The 19044-nt window shown below is 41.4% G+C and overlaps 1 protein-coding gene across 6 annotated transcripts in view; it reads right to left on the reverse strand.

Moving 5' to 3' along the window:
• The window catches only part of Golga3 (golgin A3), a 56769-nt gene that overhangs the window by 19677 nt on the left and 18048 nt on the right, over window positions 1-19044 (reverse strand). For all 6 annotated transcript variants that reach the window (XM_026784405.1, XM_026784401.1, XM_013349686.2 and 3 more), the window contains exons 4-11: window positions 16880-16992; window positions 14391-15037; window positions 13675-13786; window positions 9753-10059; window positions 6695-6897; window positions 4749-4886; window positions 855-1016; window positions 128-496 (exon numbers count right to left, since the gene is read on the reverse strand). In XM_026784405.1, the coding sequence (XP_026640206.1) occupies window positions 128-496; window positions 855-1016; window positions 4749-4886; window positions 6695-6897; window positions 9753-10059; window positions 13675-13786; window positions 14391-15037; window positions 16880-16992 (2051 nt within the window). The remainder of the gene's footprint in view (window positions 1-127; window positions 497-854; window positions 1017-4748; window positions 4887-6694; window positions 6898-9752; window positions 10060-13674; window positions 13787-14390; window positions 15038-16879; window positions 16993-19044) is intronic.

A 19044-nucleotide genomic window follows, 5' to 3' on the forward strand; every position in this document is an offset into this window, starting at 1 on the left:
ATAAATAAATAAATTAAAAAAAGAAAAAAAAAAGAAAAAAAAAAAAGAACACTCTGCCATTGGTGGTCACATTTGTAACAAGACATCAATCTATGGTCCTTCCAGAAAACAACTAAGACAGTATTACCTGGCTGGACTTGACAGCCAATTCTTGTCTCAGCTGTTCCAATAGTCCTGATGTCTCTTCAGTATCTTCTTCCAATTGCTGTACTCCTCTGTCAAGTTCCTCCTTGTCATTCCTGGCCGAGTGTAGAGCCACTTCCAAAACAATCTTCTCATTCTGCAAGAAGTGAATTGTGTCCTCCCTAGAGTCAGCCTCTCTCTGCAGCTCCTCTAGCCTTGCTTGTAGCTCGTCATAACGTGTTTGCAGGTCATCAAGAGACTGCCCCTTGGACTGTAGAGCCTCCTGCGTGGAGGTGAGCTGCTTTATCACATCTAGATGCTCCTGCTGAAGTGCGGCAAGCTGCTGATCTCGCTGGAACAATGTCAATTTCACCTGAAAACAAATGATAAACTTAACATGCTGCCTGCCTTCCACCCTGGTACAAGAATTTATATATTTTTGATGTTCAGGATTTAAATACATTTGATGAATTCATTGAAGGATCTTTTTTATGTAAAATTTTTGGATAGAAGAACATAAATAGAAGCAAACCTGGTAGAGTTGGCAACAGAACAGTCTGATAGTGATCCTTCAAATATATTCAACAAACATCCTAAACTACTAATACAACCTGATGCTGGATATCACACACAGGCCACACATGAATGGCACTGGAACATGCATACCATGCAAAGCCCATATCCAAATAAATCTCTGTGAGCCTGGGGTTCAGGAAGCAGTAGTTACTTGCCTGTTCCAACTGTTGCTCTAGGGATGCTGCTGCATCTGCCACTTTCTGTAACTGCTCCCGTTCACCTTCAAATTCTTCCAGCCTCCTTTGGAGGTCCTCCTCCACCATTGTCTTCGCCTCCTGAATCTGTAAAAATGCTGCTTCCTGATCCAACATGTCAGCCTGAATAAGAACACAGTGTTTCTTTTAAAGATTTATTTTGTGTATATGAGTGTTTTTTTTTTAAAGATTTATTTATTATTATGCATAGTCTTCTGCCTGCATGTATGCCTGCATGCCAGAGGAGAGCACAGACCTCATTATGGAAGGCTGTGAGCTACCATGCTTTTGCCAGGAATTGAACTCAGGACTGCTGGAAGAGCAGCCACTGCTCTTAACCTGTGTTATCTCTTCAGCCCATATGAATGTTTTGACTGTATGTATATATGGGCACCACCTGCATGCTTAGTGCTTATGAGGCCAGAAGAAGGCACTGGATCTCCTGGAACTGGAGTTAAGATGGTTGTGAGACACAGGGTGCTGGAAATTCAACCTGAGTCCTTTGAAAGAACAGCAAGTGCTTTTAACCACTGAGCCCTCTCTCTAGTCCTAGAAACAGCAAACAGTCCTAGTCCTTTGTTTGTTTGTTTGTTTTTTTCTAGATAAGGTTTCACTGTAGCTTTGGAGCCTGTCCTGGAAATTTATTTGAAATTTATAGACCAGGCTGGCCTTGAACTCAGAGATCTACCTGCCTCAGCCTCCAGAGTGCTGGGATTAAAGGTGTGCACAACTACTACCCAGCTAAATATGGCATTTCTTAATAATTTGACTATAAATGGTAAAACCTGACATTGTGATACCTTATTTTTTTTTAAAAAAAATAAGATAGAGGCTTTCTAATTACATCATATATATGGGGAAAAGATGCAATACACATCTTTGTGAGGTCAAAGGACAACTGTGGGAGTCAGTTCTTTCCTTCACCATGTTGGTCACAGGAACCAAACTCGTCATCAGTCTTGGTGGTAAGCACTTTACTACTAAGCCATTTCACTGTTCCTTCCACTTTGCCTCTGAGTTGTAGGCCTCACTGAACTACAACTTCCTACGTGGACCAAGCTGGCCTCAAACTCAGAGAGATCTTTCTACTTTTGTCTCCCAAGTGCTGGAAGCTGGGCAATACCTTTAATCCCAGCCCTTGGGAGGCAGAGACAGGCAGATCTCTGAGTTTGAGGTCCGCCTGGTCTACAGAGTGAGTTCTAGGACAAGCAAGGCTGCATAGAGAAACCCTGTCTCAAAAATACAAACAAAAAAGATGAGTGCTGGGATTAAAGGTATGTGCCAACACACTGAACTCTTTTTTTTTTTTTTTACTTTAAAATTCAGGTCTATAAGCAGACCATGTTGGTCAAATACTTTCTGAGTGCCGGAATAGCAGTGGGTATACATTATCACACCCAGCTTTGGTACGTTCCTTACAGGAAATAATTTATACATCAAAAGTGTCATTGGTTCTTTACAGAGCCTTTCCTCATTATGGCTCTCAACATGGTTCTCTCCCAGTATCTGAGCCAAATGGCTGTGTGCTCCATATGGAGGGGGTGGGGAACAAAAACAGGTAGAACGTTGAAAGGATGAGAAATCAGATGAGCCATCAGTAAGCTGAATTCTGTGTTAACTATCTATGAAAGGTCAGGATCAAAACTGACCCAGAAACATAATTCACAACCATTACTGACTATATTTTTTTAAATATAAAAAATTCTTTTTTACATTTAGTGTGTGTGCAAGTGCACTTCAGAGTGCAGGCACACATATGATGGTGACATTATGGAGGTCAGAAGATAAGCTGCAGGAGTCAGTTTTTCTTCTACCATGTAGGTTGCAGGCATCTAACTTAAGTCAATAGACTTGGCAGCAAGCAACTTTACCATCCTGTCAGTCACTGACTAGATGCTTTATGGTTTCTTCTTTTTTGCTTCTTGTAACAAGAATATCAAGCAAGTATTAATATCGATTTTATACAAAAGGGAACTAGGGCAAGAGATGTGGCTTGTGGTAGAAAGCGTATCACTAGCATATATAAGAGCTTATGCTCTGCTGGGCAGTGGTGGCATACGCCTTTAATTCCAGCACTCGGGAGTCAGAGGCAGGTGGATCTCTGGTGAGTTCGAGGCCAGCCTGGTCTACAGAGTGAGTTCCAGGACAGTCAGAGCCGTTACACAGAGAAATGCTGTCTTGAAAAACAAAAATACAAACAAACAAAAGAGCTTGTGCTCCATCTCTAACAAGAAAAAAAAGGGGGGGGGGCTAGGAATATAATGCAGTTAGTAGAATATTTGCCTAGCACTCACAAAGCTCTGGGTTTGATCCTCATATCACATAAAAAGGATATTGTGGGACATGTATATACTTATAATCCCTAGGACACAGAGGCAGGAGGTTAAGAGTTCAAGGTTATCTTAGTTATAGAGAGTTTGTAGCCAGCCTGGCTACAAAGACCTGTCTTAAAAGGCAAAAAAAGGACTCAGATACGTTTAGGTTAAGAAATCATCAAGGACAGTGGTTCTCAACCTATGGGTCAAGACCCCATTGAGGGGTCATATATCAGATATCCTGCATATCAGATATTTATTTACATTACAATTCATAGCAGTTGTGAAATTACAGTCATGAAGTAGCAGTGAAATAACTTTTTTAAGATTTATTTATTTATTATGTATACAACGTTTTGCTTGCATGTGTCCCTGCAGGTCAGAAGTTGGCACCAGATCTTATTACAGGTGGTTGTGAGCCACCATGTGGTTGCTGGGAATTGAACTCAGGACCTCTGGAAGAGCAATCAGTGCTTTTAACTGCTGAGCCATCTCTCTAGCCCAACAATGAAATAATTTTATGGTCAGGGTCACCATAACATGAGGAACTTTAATTAAAGTGTTGCAGTAAGAACCACTGTTAGGGTGTTACATAGAATGGGATTTGGATACAAGCAAAATATACTATATTTCCCATCATCATCTAGAGATGATCTTTAGAGACATAGACAATAGTGAAAATGCCTTTGGGAGAACAGTGGGCACTGCAGGGCTGAAGGCAGTTTGAGCACTTAGAAACAAAAAACACTATCATCACTGGGAAATACTATTTAACATACAAATATACTTAATCTCCTTTCCCCCATTCATTCTATGGCTAGCTCTGTCCCAAAATAGCAACAGTACACTGTGCACTAGTAGGAACTCAGGTTCAAGGTTTTAGAGAAGAACTACAAGGTCCCAAGGACACTCAGGCCAGAGAAGATGTGTAATTCCAAAATGATGAACAGCTATTACTGAACATTGCTCAAAGGAATTTTGTGTGTGCGTGATGTTTGCGTGGTGCATGCACATAAGTGAGTGGGAACACACTCATGCATGTTTATGTATATGTATATGTATATGTATATGTATATGTATATGTATATGTATACACACACACACACACACACATACATATACACAGGCCCAAGGAAGATACTGGGTGTCTGTCTCTGTTTCCATCATTCCACCTTGAAGCAATGTCTCTCACTGAAGTGAAACTTGCCATTTTGTGTAGATCAGCTAGCCAACAAGCTCACAGGTTCCTCGTCTCAACCTCCCACAAATGCTGGACTTGCAGGCACATACAGCCACGTCTGACTTTTATGTAACTCATGTCCTCATACTTGCACAACAAGTGCTCTCACCTACTATGTCATCTCTGTAGCCCCAGAAGAATTTTTTGAAATATTACATAATATAGAAAAGTATACATAGTCACAAGATACATTTATTTATGTTCACTTATAGGTAATTTGATTATATCTGTGCATGTTTTACACTAGCAAGAGCCACAGTTAGATAAAAATTATCACTCTACCATCACCACAGCCCTCACCTCAATGCTCTGGAGCTGAACAGCTATGCGCTCTTTTTCCTTGATGGATCTATGCTGAGTTTCTGTCAGCTGATGAGACAGGGACACATTCTCAAGCTTCAGGTGCTCCAAAAGGCCTGCTTGGGTCATCTGTCCAACCTTCAAAGAAAAACCCAGGAGGTAAAAAGGAACTTAAAATTAGCTGTTAAGTGTAGGCCATCCTCTCATTTGTCACTAAGATGTGCTCTCTTTGTTAACAATGGCTACTGGCTGACCTCCTAAATGTCCCCCAATCCAGGGAAAGCTGCCCTTTTGTCTTCCACCCCAGGACTCAACTCCACAAATCCTCTGCCAGCCTATGTTGAACTGGAGCCATGTGGGTCCTGTTTTGGGGAGGGAAGTGCACCAAGAAATCAGGCCTCACACCTGAGATCATGCAGTTTGGACATGACCTACACTGGAGTTCCCACTTAAGGTACACCTATAAACTAGTAACCAAATCCCACTGGATCACCACCAGGTCCAGAGACAATCAAGGCCTAATTTGGCTCACAGTGTCTTTGAGAGAGGGAACTCAGCACCCTAAACCTTCCCCCAAGGGGTGAGCAGGAGCAGCAGAGAGATGCAAAATATGAAAATACTTAAGTGCCAAAGGTCTGTGGCAAGATCTCCCCCACCTCATGTACAACCCTGGCTGACCTCCTAAACTGACAAGTTCAAGATGGGACAGAATGATGGGCCTCAGAGCTAGAGAAGCTTCACAGAGCAAGGGAGGAAATACAGCAGTTGCTGGGGCTGTGTTTAAAGACAACAAAAAGAAAAGGACTGCCCTGCATCTTCCACCCCATTGAGTACTACAGAAGCAGCATGAAGAACCCTAGTTACAGATCATAAAAGAGCAGGAAGTTTCTAAAATCACCACACTCCTTGACTGTGTCACCTTTCATTTCCCTGACTTACACATGAATTCAACTTCTTTGAATATTCTACACCTAAAGAGCATAGCAATTTATGTCTTCTTTCTTTCCTTTTTCTCTCTCTTCTCTTCCTCTCTCTCTCTCCTCCCTTTCCTCCCTCCTCCACCCCTCTCTCTGAGACAGGGTTTCACTGTGTAGCCTGGAACTTGCTTTACAGACCAGGCTAGCCTCAGAGCCCACAGAGAGCCACCTGCCTCTGCCTCCTAAGTGCTGGGATTACAGATATGTGTTTGCATGCTTGACTAAGCTGAATTTTCCAAAGGATGACTGAAAGTGCTCTTTTGCATCTTTAATCAGTTTAGTCAGTCAGGCATGACCTTCAGAGTAAAATATATTCCAGAAACTTGCCTATTTCTCTTGCATGTTGCAAAGGCATAATGCCTAAGTAGAGCTTCCAGATAGTGCCATGCGAAACCATACACATCAGTGTTACTTCTGTCTAAAGGGTACACAGACCAACACACCCTTTCACACATGCAAATTCAAAGACTGGCTTGTTTAGGAGAGAGGAAAATGTCCCTTCCAGGTCCTGAAAGCCAACAGTTCAGGTAGGAAATATCTATTGGTCAAGGCCAAGCAGCCAGAGAAAGATCAAACTCTGACAAGGACTACCTGCCAAATTCTTTTTCATTCAAGAACATCACAAGAAAGAGACTCAAAGCACAGAGGACAGGATGGGAGAGCCTCAAAGTCCAGGACATTTGTGTTTGAGGGCTCGGGTCAAAGGAAGATTGACCCTTTGGTTGAAAGGAAGGAATGAAAAGCTCTTGTAGAGGAGGGGTGTGGTTAGGAAGTAATCATCGGATACTAAACAAAAACATGTATATGGAATCTAAAACCATAAACACCTTCCCCCCCATTTTGGTAGCTTTGAATGTCTTGTCTCAGTCTTTAAGAGTTTTGGATGTCATCATACTCAATTTAGAAACACCTTTGTAATGCAGGGGAAAGCACATGCCATATCCTTGAAAGAAGTTTCCTGCACTATACCTGGATGTGGGCCACCTCTCCCTGCAGCCTGACCCTGGCTTCCTGGGCCAACGCAAGCTGCTGTTGGTACCACTGCCGGGCATGCTGCAGCGATGTAATTTCAGCCTGTGATGCTTGTAGTTTGCTGGTCAGTGTTGTACGCTCCAGCTGTACTTGGTGGAGCTGACTCTGTAGGGCTGCCATCTGCTGCCGAAGGTCATGCACTGAAAGCAAGCAAGCACAGCCAATTCAGACTAACCAGCACTAACAAAAGCCACAGCTGATTGGTCATCTGATCGAAAGTTGAAGTCAATGGACAAAAGCAATACAGTTGATGTTGTGTATGCATAGTGGCTATGTTCTATAAAGTCACCAAAAAACAGCAGTGGTGGACAGAGAACCACTGCTCCCAGACAGATAGGGGGTTCCTGTGAGTCCCTCAACGTAACAGTTCTAGTAACTGATGAATGTATCTGTTCATTTACCTGGGAGTTTGTTTAAACACACCTTATTTATGTTATTTCTTTCCTGAATTATTTCTCTATTATCCACGAATTACTTACCCATCTGTCATGTATCTTAATTATGATGAATGACTATAAAGCTCATGGCCAGCAGCTCTGTGGAAGTCAGCTACCATGACAGGAAAGTTTCTGTAACAAACTGTCTCCTCCACAGAATAGCTCAGAGTCTCCTCACATACAGAACATCAGTATTTGGAGCCATTTTAAATAGCAAAACACCCCCTTAAGAAAGCCCCAAAGTGGACATGTGACAGTAAACAGATACAAAAAGGACACTTGTTAACAGTCTAACTTGAGGGTAAACAAGAGATCTGAGTGTCACCTTTTCCTACAGAGTTGAAGAACACATATCAAGTGACTCAAATCTTGGCTAATCCAGCAATGTCCATGAACAATTATAAAAGTCCTATGAGTAAACCTAGAATTACAAATAAAGTTAAGCTGGGAAGAAATTTGCTATAAAATCTGTAATGAACTGGGTGGTGGTGGCAAACACCTTTAATCCCGGCACTCGGGAGGCAGAGGCAGGCAGATCTCCGTGAGTTTGAGGCCAGCTTGGTCTACAAAGAGAGTTCCAGAACAGGCTCAAAAACTACAGAGAAACCCTATCTCGAAAAACCAAAAATTTAATTATATCCTGAATTTAGGAACTACTTGTCTTTTGAAGACGTTCTCCTTCATTTCTTTATTTTTATATGGTTACAGAGACTTGTTAAGTTGTCCAGGCTGGCCATAAACTTTTTATTTCTCCGATTAGCTTTCAGAGTAGCTGGGATTAAAGTTTTGAAGTTACGTGCCACTAAACCTGGTTTCAATGTTTTAGATGATACTGAGAGAGTCAGAGAGAGAGAGGTGACCAGTTTGCTGGATAGTTTTATGCCAATTTGACATAAACTAAAGTCATCTGAGAGGACAAAAACTCAAGAAAATACTTCCATAAGATCAGGTAATCCTGTAGGGCATTTTCTTAATTAGTCACTGATGGGGGAGGGCCCAGTCCATCTAGGGTAGTATCACCCCTGTGCTGGTGGTCCTTGGGTTCTATAAGAAACCAGACTGAGCAAACCAGGGGGGCAGGCCAGTAAGCAGGATTTCTCCATGGCCTCTGCACCATCTCTTGCCTCCAGGATCCTGGCTGTCTGAGTTCCTGTCCTGACTTCCTTCAATGATGAACAGTGATGTGGAAGCATAAGCCAAATAAACCCTTTCCTCCCTAAGTCATGGTGGTTCATCACAGCAATAGTAACCCTAAGTAGGATACAGTGGTACAAGCTTTTTGGCTTACCACCTGAGAGATGGGAGGCAGAAGGATCCAATGCTCAAGGTCATTCTCAGTAACAAAGCAAGTTCAAGGCTGGCCTAAGCTACATGAGATCATGTCTCAAAAACAAAAACATAACAACAAAAAAGTATGATTTTTTATTTCATCTTTTTATTTATTTATTTATTTATTTATTTTTATTGAAAATTTCCGCCTCCTCCCAGCCTCCCATATCCTCCCCCTCCCCACACTCCCCTCCCCCTCCCTCTCCAGTCCGAAGAGCAGTCAGGATTCCCTGAAAAAGTATGATTTTTTAAAAGAGAATTTATGATCCTTTCTTTTCATTGTTTCAATTCCAAAGTAATGAGACCTCAAAATACTGTCCACATCCAAATCATATACAGAAAGCAGCTACAGATCAGTGTAGGAACTTCCATACTAGGCACAGTAAGCAACTCATCCCAAGTCTATTATGCTAGCCTAGGAACACTAGTCCAATGAAAATGGCAGTCCTCAAAGGAACAAAAGTAACTCATCTAGAAAATTTCAGATTTTTTTCCCCTGAGGAACTAATTATCAAAAAATCGTCAAAGACTGAAAAATAGCAACTACTAAGGGACTGCTCTGATGCAGGTGGACTTTGCTCTGCTCTGGTGTTAGAAATGAGCTCTGGGATAGCAGGTCATCACCGCCTCACTGTCTCAGCTGAGAGCACAAAGACTGTAGACACGACCCTCCCCCGCACTGGACAAGAGCCTCACCTAAGAATTCTGTGTTTTTCTATGTCCTGAGGTCTTGGTCTTCAGTCCCAACCCCACTTCTCCCTCTCTTTGAAACTCCTATTCAAATAATATTTTCTTAATGTCTGTTTGGTATCAGGGTTTGGCTTAGGTGAAGACTGAAACCAGGGTATCTCTATGAATGACCTCCAAGTTAGCTCCTGAGAGTTACAGACCAACACACTGAACAAAGGGTCACTAATCAACAATATAGGCATTGCTCTTAAATATTTTAGATAACACACGAAATTCATAGGGATAAATGTAGAATAAACACACAGCTCAACTACTCCAAAAACACTAGGTTTAGGGGAAAAAAAGAGTAGAAAGAATTATTTCTAGTGGTCAAAAGCCCAGTCAATTTCTAAGATTAAAATAGCTATTTTATGCGAAAGCATAGACTTTCTATTTACTTTAGTAATGTAGAGACTCTGTATTAAATGCTAAGCTAACATGAACCTGAAGCTTCCTTCCTCCACATGATCCAGAAATCACATTTGGGCTGCAGACCTTACCTGTGTTGTCCTTGCTGAGCATGTTTCTCTGCATGTCCTCCACTTTGGCCACCAGTCTCTGATACTGCTCCTCTGCCACTTGCAGGTCATTGTTAGAGGATGCCAGGCTGGCATTTTTAGCTTCTAGCATGTTCTGCAGGTCAGTCATGGCCCGTTCCAGATCCCAGCAAGATTGCTTCAAAGTGTTCACTTCAGAACTAAGGGAGTCTTGCTTCTGCTGGCTGCTGTGACTGTGCTCTACCTGTGCCTGCAGCCTTGTGCTCAGGGCAGCAAGCTGGGCCTGTAGCTCAGCCTTCTCTTGAAGTGCCTGAAAATACCCCAAACGACCACAACGGGTTTCATAAAAACAAGTCACTTCTATCTACTGTTTTAACAAGGCTGCTGAAACTTATTACATCTACAATTAGTGTTACTTAAAACATTCTACCCCAATCCAGTCACTTAAACATGACAGTTAGCTATCCCTCATATCAAAGAAGTTGAAAGATCCCTAAGAAATAAAAGCAGTCAGAATCTGATCACTGAAGAAAATCTGCAAAACATCTGCAGAAAAATGCTGCTGTTGTAGAAACTCCAGGGCTGCGCCAGGGCAGATGGAAGAGTGGCACTGAGTTAACTACAACAATGCCACAGGACAGAGCATATAGAGCAAACTTAGCCCAGGAGCTACAGAGGAGCTATGAGACAGGTGAGGGCTGGGTGTGTTACTCGGTGGTAGAGAGTTTGGTTAGCATGCAATAGGACCAGAATTCAATCCCTAGCACCACAAAAGGGGGAGGGGGTTGATAAATAAAAAAATTAAAAAGACAAAGACCCAGCCACCAGCACATTTTACTCACCCCAAGTCTAAGAGTATGTATAGGAATTCAAGACACTAAAGAAAATTGTGAAGACAACATATTCAACAGAACAAACACCAAAAGGAACTGAAATAAATCAATAAAACTCAACAAGATTTTATTTATTTGCAGTGATAGGGACTAACCCCCCAGGGACTTATGCATGCTAGGCAAATGTTTTTTTTTTTTTTTTTTTTTTTTTTTTTTTGGTTTTTCGAGACAGGGTTTCTCTGTGGCTTTGGAGAAGGCAAATGTTCTAACTCTGACCTGCACACCAGGTCAAGAGGAATTTAGAGCCAGTATAATTGACATCCACATAAAACTGCCAGAGATCTATGTAGCTCTTGAGTTTAGCAGGACCCACTTCACAGGAATGTTAGAAAACAAAGCAAGTGAAGAAGCAAGTGAAGGTACTCAGACCAACCTAAGAACTGAGTACACAGAGGAAGCATAAATGTAGGCGAAAAAGTTACATTCTGAATTAGTACAGAAAACTGTGGGCAACCAAACATTACTCTTAAAACCTCTTACATCACCTTTGAAGACTGTTTTATGTATAGCTAAATTAACTGACTTATGCCTAAGGATTTTTTTTTTGGTTTTTTTTTTTTTTTTTTTTTTTTTTGGTTTTTCGAGACAGGGTTTCTCTGTGGTTTTGGAACCTGTCCTGGAACTAGCTCTTGTAGACCAGGCTGGTCTCGAACTCACAGAGATCCGCCTGCCTCTGCCTCCCGAGTGCTGGGATTAAAGGCGTGCGCCACCACCGCCCGGCTGCCTAAGGAATTTTTAAGCATGACATATGTACTTAGCAAAGCAATGATTTTAATCTCATCGCCACGCATGGCTTTTCATACTATAGTATGTGTTTATAGCCTCAGGTCTCTTGCTATCTCAGCATGTCTGTGTAATGATCCCCCTCATAAAATGTACAGCTGAATTCCCCTGAACAGACTCATTCTAAACTGCTGACAGAAAGAAAAAATCTAGTTCTCTGCTATTGAGAAAAAAATAAACAAACAAAATTTAAAACAAGCCAGTCATGGTGGCAAAGGCCTGTAATCCAAGCCATTGAGGGGGGCAGGTATGAGGATAAAGAGCTCAAGGTTATCCTTAGCTCCATAGCAACTTCAAAGCCACCCTGGGCTATATGAGAATTGTCTCAGAACAAAGGGGGGGGGGAAAGGAGGAGGAGAAAGTTGAAAAAACCTGAAAAGCAAAAAATGAAAAATCAGGAATCTAAAATGGCTGAAAGACACTTAAGGAAATGCTCAATATCCTTAGTCATCAGAAAATGCAAATCAAAACAACTCTGAGATTCCATCTTATGCCTGAAAGAATGGCCAAGATCAAAAACACTGATGACAACTTATGCTGGAGAGGTTGTGGGGAAAAGGTAACACTCTGCATTGCTGGTGGGAATGCAAGCTGGTACAACTCTTTGGATGTCAATGCGGCGATTTCTCAGAAAATTAGGAAACAACCTTCCTCAAGACCCAGTAATACCACTTTTGGATATATATCCAAAGGATGCTCAATCGTGCCACAAGGACATGTGCTCAACTATGTTCATAGCAGCTCTGTTTGTCATAGCCAGAATCTGCAAACAACCTAAATGCCCCTCGATTGAAGAATGGATAAGAAAAATGTGGTACATTTACACAATGGAGTACTACACAGCAGAAAAAAATAACGACAGCTTGAATTTTGCAGGAAAATGGATGGAGCTAGAAAACATTATTTTGAGTGAGGTAACCCAGACACAGAAAGACAATTTTCACATGTACTCACTCATAGGTGGTTTTTTAAACATAAAGCAAAGAAAGCCAGCCTACAAACCACAATCTCAGAGAACTTAGACAACAATGCAGACACTAAGAGAGACTTACCTAGATCTAATCTACATGGGAAGTAGAAAGTATAAAAAGACAAGATCTCCTGAGTAAGCTGGGAACATGGGGACCTTGGGGGAGGACTGAAGGGGAAAGGGGAGAGACAGGGAGGGGAGCAGAGCAAAATACAGAGCTCAATAAATATCAATAAAATAAAATTTGAAAAAAAGAAATGAGAAATCATTTTATTAAAAAAATAAATTTATGTATGTGTCTATACACATGGGAGTACCCACAAAGGACAGAAGAGGGTATGCTAGATCCTCTAGGGCTGAAATTATAGGCAGCTCTGCAGCTGCCTGTTTTGAATTCTATGAAACAACCTTGGGTTCTCTGAAAGAACAGTAAGTGCTCTTAACCACTGGTCAGCTTCTCCAGATTCCCCTCCCCCATAAAAAACAAGACATAGTAAAATTAATATCAGACAAAGCAGACCCTGGACTAGCAAGATAGCTCAGAAGGTAAAGTCACTTGCTTCCAAGCATGATGCTCTTAGTTTGATTCCCCAAACCCATATGGTAGAAAGAACAAACCAAATACTGCAAGTTGTCTAGCATCCACATACATGCCAAAGCAGGTGTATATCCATCTCTACTGTATACACAAGCACAAACAAACAAATGTAATACCCTTTAAGAACTGAAAAAAAAACTATTAAAAAGTAAATGTAGGCTGGGCAGTAGTGGGTGCACGCCTTAATCCCAGCACTCGGGAGGCAGAGCAGGAGGATCTCTGTGAGTTCAAGGCCAGCCTGGTCTACAGAGCTAGTTCCAGGACAGGCTCTAAAGCTACAGAGAAACCCTGTCTCAAAAATCAAAAAAAAAAAAAAAAAAAAAAAAAGATAAAGTAAATGCAGAAGCCACTGCAAAAAGTACTAATGGGGACAAAACGAAACTGTTACTCTATCAGAGAAATGTAAAGCCACCAGGAGAAATAAAGTATTAGACTCTCAGGTATATTTAGGACATGCTCTTGGCAAATTCTGATGGAGAAAAAGGGAAAGAATGAATTAGTTATAGCACAACTAACACAACTTTGTATATGACCAACACGCTCTACAGACAAAATGTGGAACATGGACAACTTGGCTGATGAATTACACTTAAGGATATCTATAAAATTACACACAGCAAAGACAAGAAGATATTGTTTTCAAAGATTTGCCCCATTAAGCAACAATCAAACACCCCTTACCTGACTGGCTTCTAAAGACAAAGCCTCCAGCTGTCCTTCAAGTCTCATTTTATCTTTAAGAATCTGCAACATTTCATCCTGTGTTTCAGCAAGAGAGCTCTCCATGGACATACTAGGGGTCAGAAGTATAAAGTCAGGAGATGAGAATTTAATAGTTGTTAGTCCTTTATCCTCCTTCATATTGTCCAATTTCTACACACCCCTTCTGCTGCTCCTGTTTTCTGGATCTTTTTGTTTTGTTTTTGCTTTTTTAAAAGATAGAATCCTTCTATTATATAGGAAATATACAGGTCCTCTGTGACCTGAAACTCTCTATGAAGTCTAGACTGATTCTGAACTTACAATTCTCCTGCCTCAGTCTCCTAAGTGCTTGGATCATGGGTATGCATCACTAACACCCACTTCCTCCCAGATTTTAAAATAAACAAGTAAAAAGTCTTTACAGTGTACTTAATTTTATGTTCAGGCCTCCTGTAAAAGAACGTGCTCCAGGAACAGGAGTTTATAAGCACCTTCCCAGGTGCTTAAGAGATAGGTTTATGTGAATATGAGAAAATGGATGCTTTTCATACCACACAAGTGGTTTAGTAATGACTCTACTTATAAAGTGACAGAGCTCTGAGTAGTTGAAAAGCCAATGTAAAGATTGGGGTGCATTAACAAAAACACCTGGCACAAGAGTGGATGAGAGCCCAGAGTCAAGGCTGCTGCCTTACCTGCTGCAGACACTGTCTCTGCGGCTTTGTACCTCCCCGTTGACTTCCTGGTTCTGATCCTGGCACTGGGCTGCTGCAGATTGTAGTACATCTTTAATTGAAGGAAACTGGCCCAGGGCATCAGCAGAAATCTCCTGGCCATCAACCATATAAGCTGCTCCCGGCATGCCCACATTAGCCAGGACACTGCAGGCCCCTCTTGCAGAGAAGCTGCTGTGTGAGGAGCTGTCACTTTCATTTCCATCAGCCTCCAACACACTATCCCCAGTCAGTGAGGTGCTCTCTACACGGTTATCAGTCTCAGGTGACGGGCTAACCTCAGACACAACTGAAGTGCTGCTTCTACTCTGTTTCAGGGAAGCTCCAACAGCATCAGCAGTGGATCCGAGGCCACCAGAGCCACTTGAATCTTCAGTTCTGTAGTCAGCCAGACTCCGAATCTTGCTTGATTTGGAACTCTTTTTCTCCTTAGAATGCGCCAGCAGCCCTAAGCTGCCTACCTTGGGCCCTCGAGGAACACTGGTACGCAGGAAGGAATACTCTTTTGTCACAGCTACAGTACTGGCTCTTGGCAAATTTTCTGGATTTAACATGAGCTCAGGATCAAGTGTACTAAAAAGTTTCATTTTTGTTGCAGGTTGACTGAACTGAGAAGAAAACAAAAGTATAAAATATGATTAAGATTAGCAAGCAGTGTTCTAAAATTGTCATCCATAAAGCATGTGCCAATGAACATTCTTTCTACCAATGGCAGTTGGCCAAACCCTTAGAATGTTGGGTGCAGCTGATCTTTTAATTCTCTTTCTCTCACCACTCAGGTTACATTGAGTAATCAGATTTGACCATCCGGGGCCTGAAACACATCCTTTAATAGCCATCCCTGGAAAAACATTTTAAAGTGAGTAACATAACAATTCCTGCTCATCTAACTTTCTTGGCAAAACTTTCCTGGCTATCGTCCTGGTTAGTTTCTCAAATATAGAGAAAAACTATTTTTTTTTCAAAAAGTCCTATTAAATTAAGTCAACTTTAGTTTTGAAATTATTTTAGTTTTTAGTTTTGAAATTATTCAAGCGGTAATAAGCATCTTTACTCTTATCTGATTATACATACCTCACCAAAGACAGACTGTACCCTTTCTAATTGGGTGAGGAGGATGGTGACACAAGGGTCTCATAGTTCAGGCTGATTAAGAACTTGTGATCCCCCTGCCTCCATCGTGGTACTAAGGTAACTGTGTTAAAGCACCCAACTATGTGAAACTCTTGCTCCATTTTAAATTGTTTATTATCATTTTAATTCCCAGATAATTTTTTAAATCATTTTTATTATTGTAAATTATCTTTTCCAAGCGATCACAGTACAATAATTACTGAATTTTCCCATTAATAAACAGAAATAATAAAGACACTTTCTTTTCTTTAAGACTTATTTATTATGTATACAGTGTTCTGCATGCATGAATTCCTGCAGACCAGAAGAGGGCATCAGGTCTCATTATAGATGGTTGTGAGCCACCATGTGGTTGCCAGGAATTGAACTCAGGTCTTCTGGAAGAGCAAGCAGTCAGTGCTCTTAACCTCTGAGCCATCTCTCCAGCCCCCAACAGACAATTTCTTAAACCAAATTACATCTAATAATGGTTTTGAGTTCATTATTCATAGTCTTCCAAGGCATCATCAATCTGCAAATAACACCAATTCTACTGTTTGTTAGGGTTTCTAACTCTTACATCATATACTAACTAGAAATTCCAAAATGGCCTGAGTGATATTTGGGATAAAGGAAAAAGTTCACCTTTGTATGTCAACATAACTTTCTTTAAAAATTATTATTATTATTATTATTTTTTTTTTTTTTTTTTTTTTTTTTGGTTTTTTGAGACAGGGTTTCTCTGTAGCTTTGGAGCTTGTCCTGGAATTAGCTCTTGTAGACCAGGCTGGCCTCAAACTCACAAAGATCTGCCTGCCTCTGCCTCCCGAGCGCTAGAACTAAAGGCGTGCGTCACCACCACCCAGCCTAAAAATTATTTTTATTTTATGTGCATAAGTGTTTGCCTATATGCATATCTGTATGCCGTGTGCATGCCTGGTGCCCTTGGAGGTCAGAAGAGGGTGATATGGAGTTACTTACAGAGGATTGTGGACTGTCATGTTGGTGCTGGGAATCAAACACAGATGCTCTGGAAGAAAAGCCAGTACCATCTCTCCAGCCCCAACATAACCTTCTCTCACAGGAAAATTTCCATCCTGACATTCTAACAAATTTATGTGATCCCAGGGGAGGGATGGGGGGAGGAATGACAAACACCCTAAACACTGCAGTTAAACATGTGCTAGAAACTGCTGGAAAAGAACACAAAAGGAAAGAGATGGAGAAACCAGACAACTCAGATGTGGACTGGACAATCCAGAAGTAAACAAGGACCTTACATTACAGAGCTCACAGAGGAACAGGATACAGCCCAGACTCCCATCCAGGAGACTCACCCTCTCCTGCTGGCGCTTCACTCGGTACTGTAGCAACTGTTCTTCCAGACGCTTCCGGGCCTGCAGTCGGATCTGGTCCTCATTCTCCAAGGGCAGTGGAGAAGCAGTGGAGCCTGCAAGGGAATGACCATTGGGAAGCTGATATCGGGCAAGGTACAGAAAACAAGTTGGCAATCACAGATTGGTTGTTTTAAATTTAATCACCAGTATATTTTAGCTTATAAGCCACAAATAGCTACCTATATTTCTTGACAGTTTCCAGACTGAGAAAAAACTAGAGCCACAGTCACTGCATATAGATAAGATCTGCCTTACAAGTAACACAATGCCATGATGGGCCTCTTCTCATAACAAAAGATATATTTTCTTATAAAGTTACACTCCCAACTATGAAGTTACATTCTCAATTGCTGTAATAACAAGCCATAACACTATAAAAATCATAGACCATATTTATTCAAACACTGTCTATTTACAAAACAGATTAGTTTTGCCATAGCACTTAATGCAGAGTGAAGACCTGGAAGACTCTGCCTTTGAGGGCTAAGGGCAGCTGCATCAGTTTCCTGACAAATGAACTCAAAGCCAGAATTCATATTCAAGGAGAGTAAGCAAAATGAAAACTTTTAAATCAAAAAATGATTTAAAATGTTTAAAGCCTAACCTTTTGGGAGGTGAGTAACCTAGAGCTACTACAGCTGCAAACCAAGAAAGCCACTCTAAGCAGGGCTGGGTCTGCGGTTTGATGCTAAGAGCCAGAAGATTGTAAAACACCAGCAGAATACTAAGAGGTCAAAGGGCGGGGGGCTAATGCAATAATCCAACTATTTTATATACATCACCCTCTTCAGATATGGATTCTAAAGAAGCAATATTTTTAAAAAGATATTTTTCAAAAAGAATCTGTAAAATAAGCCGGGCGGTGGTGGCGCACGCCTGTAATCCCAGCACTCGGGAGGCAGAGGCAGGCGGATCTCTGTGAGTTCGAGGCCAGCCTGGTCTACCAAGGGAGTTCTAGGACAGGCTCCAGAGCAACAGATGTGAAACCCTGTCTCGAAAAACCAAAAAAAAAAAAAAATCTGTAAAATCAGATTCACTAGGAACTTACCACCATGGTAAGCGATCTGTGTACCAACTTTTCAGAGCTACTGTAGTTCAAGTGGTTTGGCCATATGCATGACAAATCCAGGGGTTCTAGCCATTGCATAGATGCCATAAATCAGCAAACTGACCTGGGTTTAAACAACACTAAAGCTCCATGACAGGCTGTGTGAGATGGAGCTTTATAAGTCAGGATGACAGCAACAGAGTCACACATTGTCACTAGCAAGGTGTGAACTCCCTAGAACTGGGAAGGTAAGATCAAATATGTAAGCTCATTTAAAAAATGTATAATTTTATTTATTTATTGGAGAGGTGGGAATATGCAAGTTCCAGGGCATGATTGTGAGGTCAGGGGACAAAGTGCACGAGTCATTTCTCTTTCTATCATATGGGTCCTGGGAATTGATATCAGGTCCTTGGGATTGACTGCAAATGCCTTTAGCAGTTGAGCCATCTCATCAGACCCTAAATTTATGAATTATTTTTATTCTCTATGTGTAGGGCAAGTATATGTTATAACACGAGTGAGGAGGTCAGAGGACAACTTCAGAGAGTTGGTCCTCCCCTTACACCTCTACATGGATTCTGGGGACTACCGAGCTACCGTCTGCCTACAAGACATCACTTGACTTAAACACTGGTACACTTTCAGAAATTTAAAATGTACTACAACACTGACAAAATGATGCCAGTGAAGAAAAAAGCAAATCATTCCAAAAACGACAGTAAAATGTCCAACAGATAAAAAGATGCTCAAGTTCTTTGGCAACTGAAGTAAAACAATGTATCATTACCTCACCATCATGTATTAAAAATAATGCAGCACCAGGTACAGTGACACATGCCTGTGGTCTCAAACTACCTGGAAAGCTAAAGTAGAAGGATCACTTAAGTTTAAGAAGCAGACGCTAAAGGCAGGCAGGTGGTGACACAGGCCTTTAATCCTAGAACTTGGGAAGCAGAGGGGAGGAGATATTTGTGAGTTTGAGGTCAGCCTGGTATATAGAGTGAGTTCCAGGACAGGTCCCAAAGCTACAAAGAAACCCTGTCTCAAAAAAGAA

This window comes from Microtus ochrogaster, chromosome 2 (genome assembly GCF_000317375.1).
Source record: "Microtus ochrogaster isolate Prairie Vole_2 chromosome 2, MicOch1.0, whole genome shotgun sequence".
NCBI lineage: Eukaryota > Metazoa > Chordata > Mammalia > Rodentia > Cricetidae > Microtus > Microtus ochrogaster.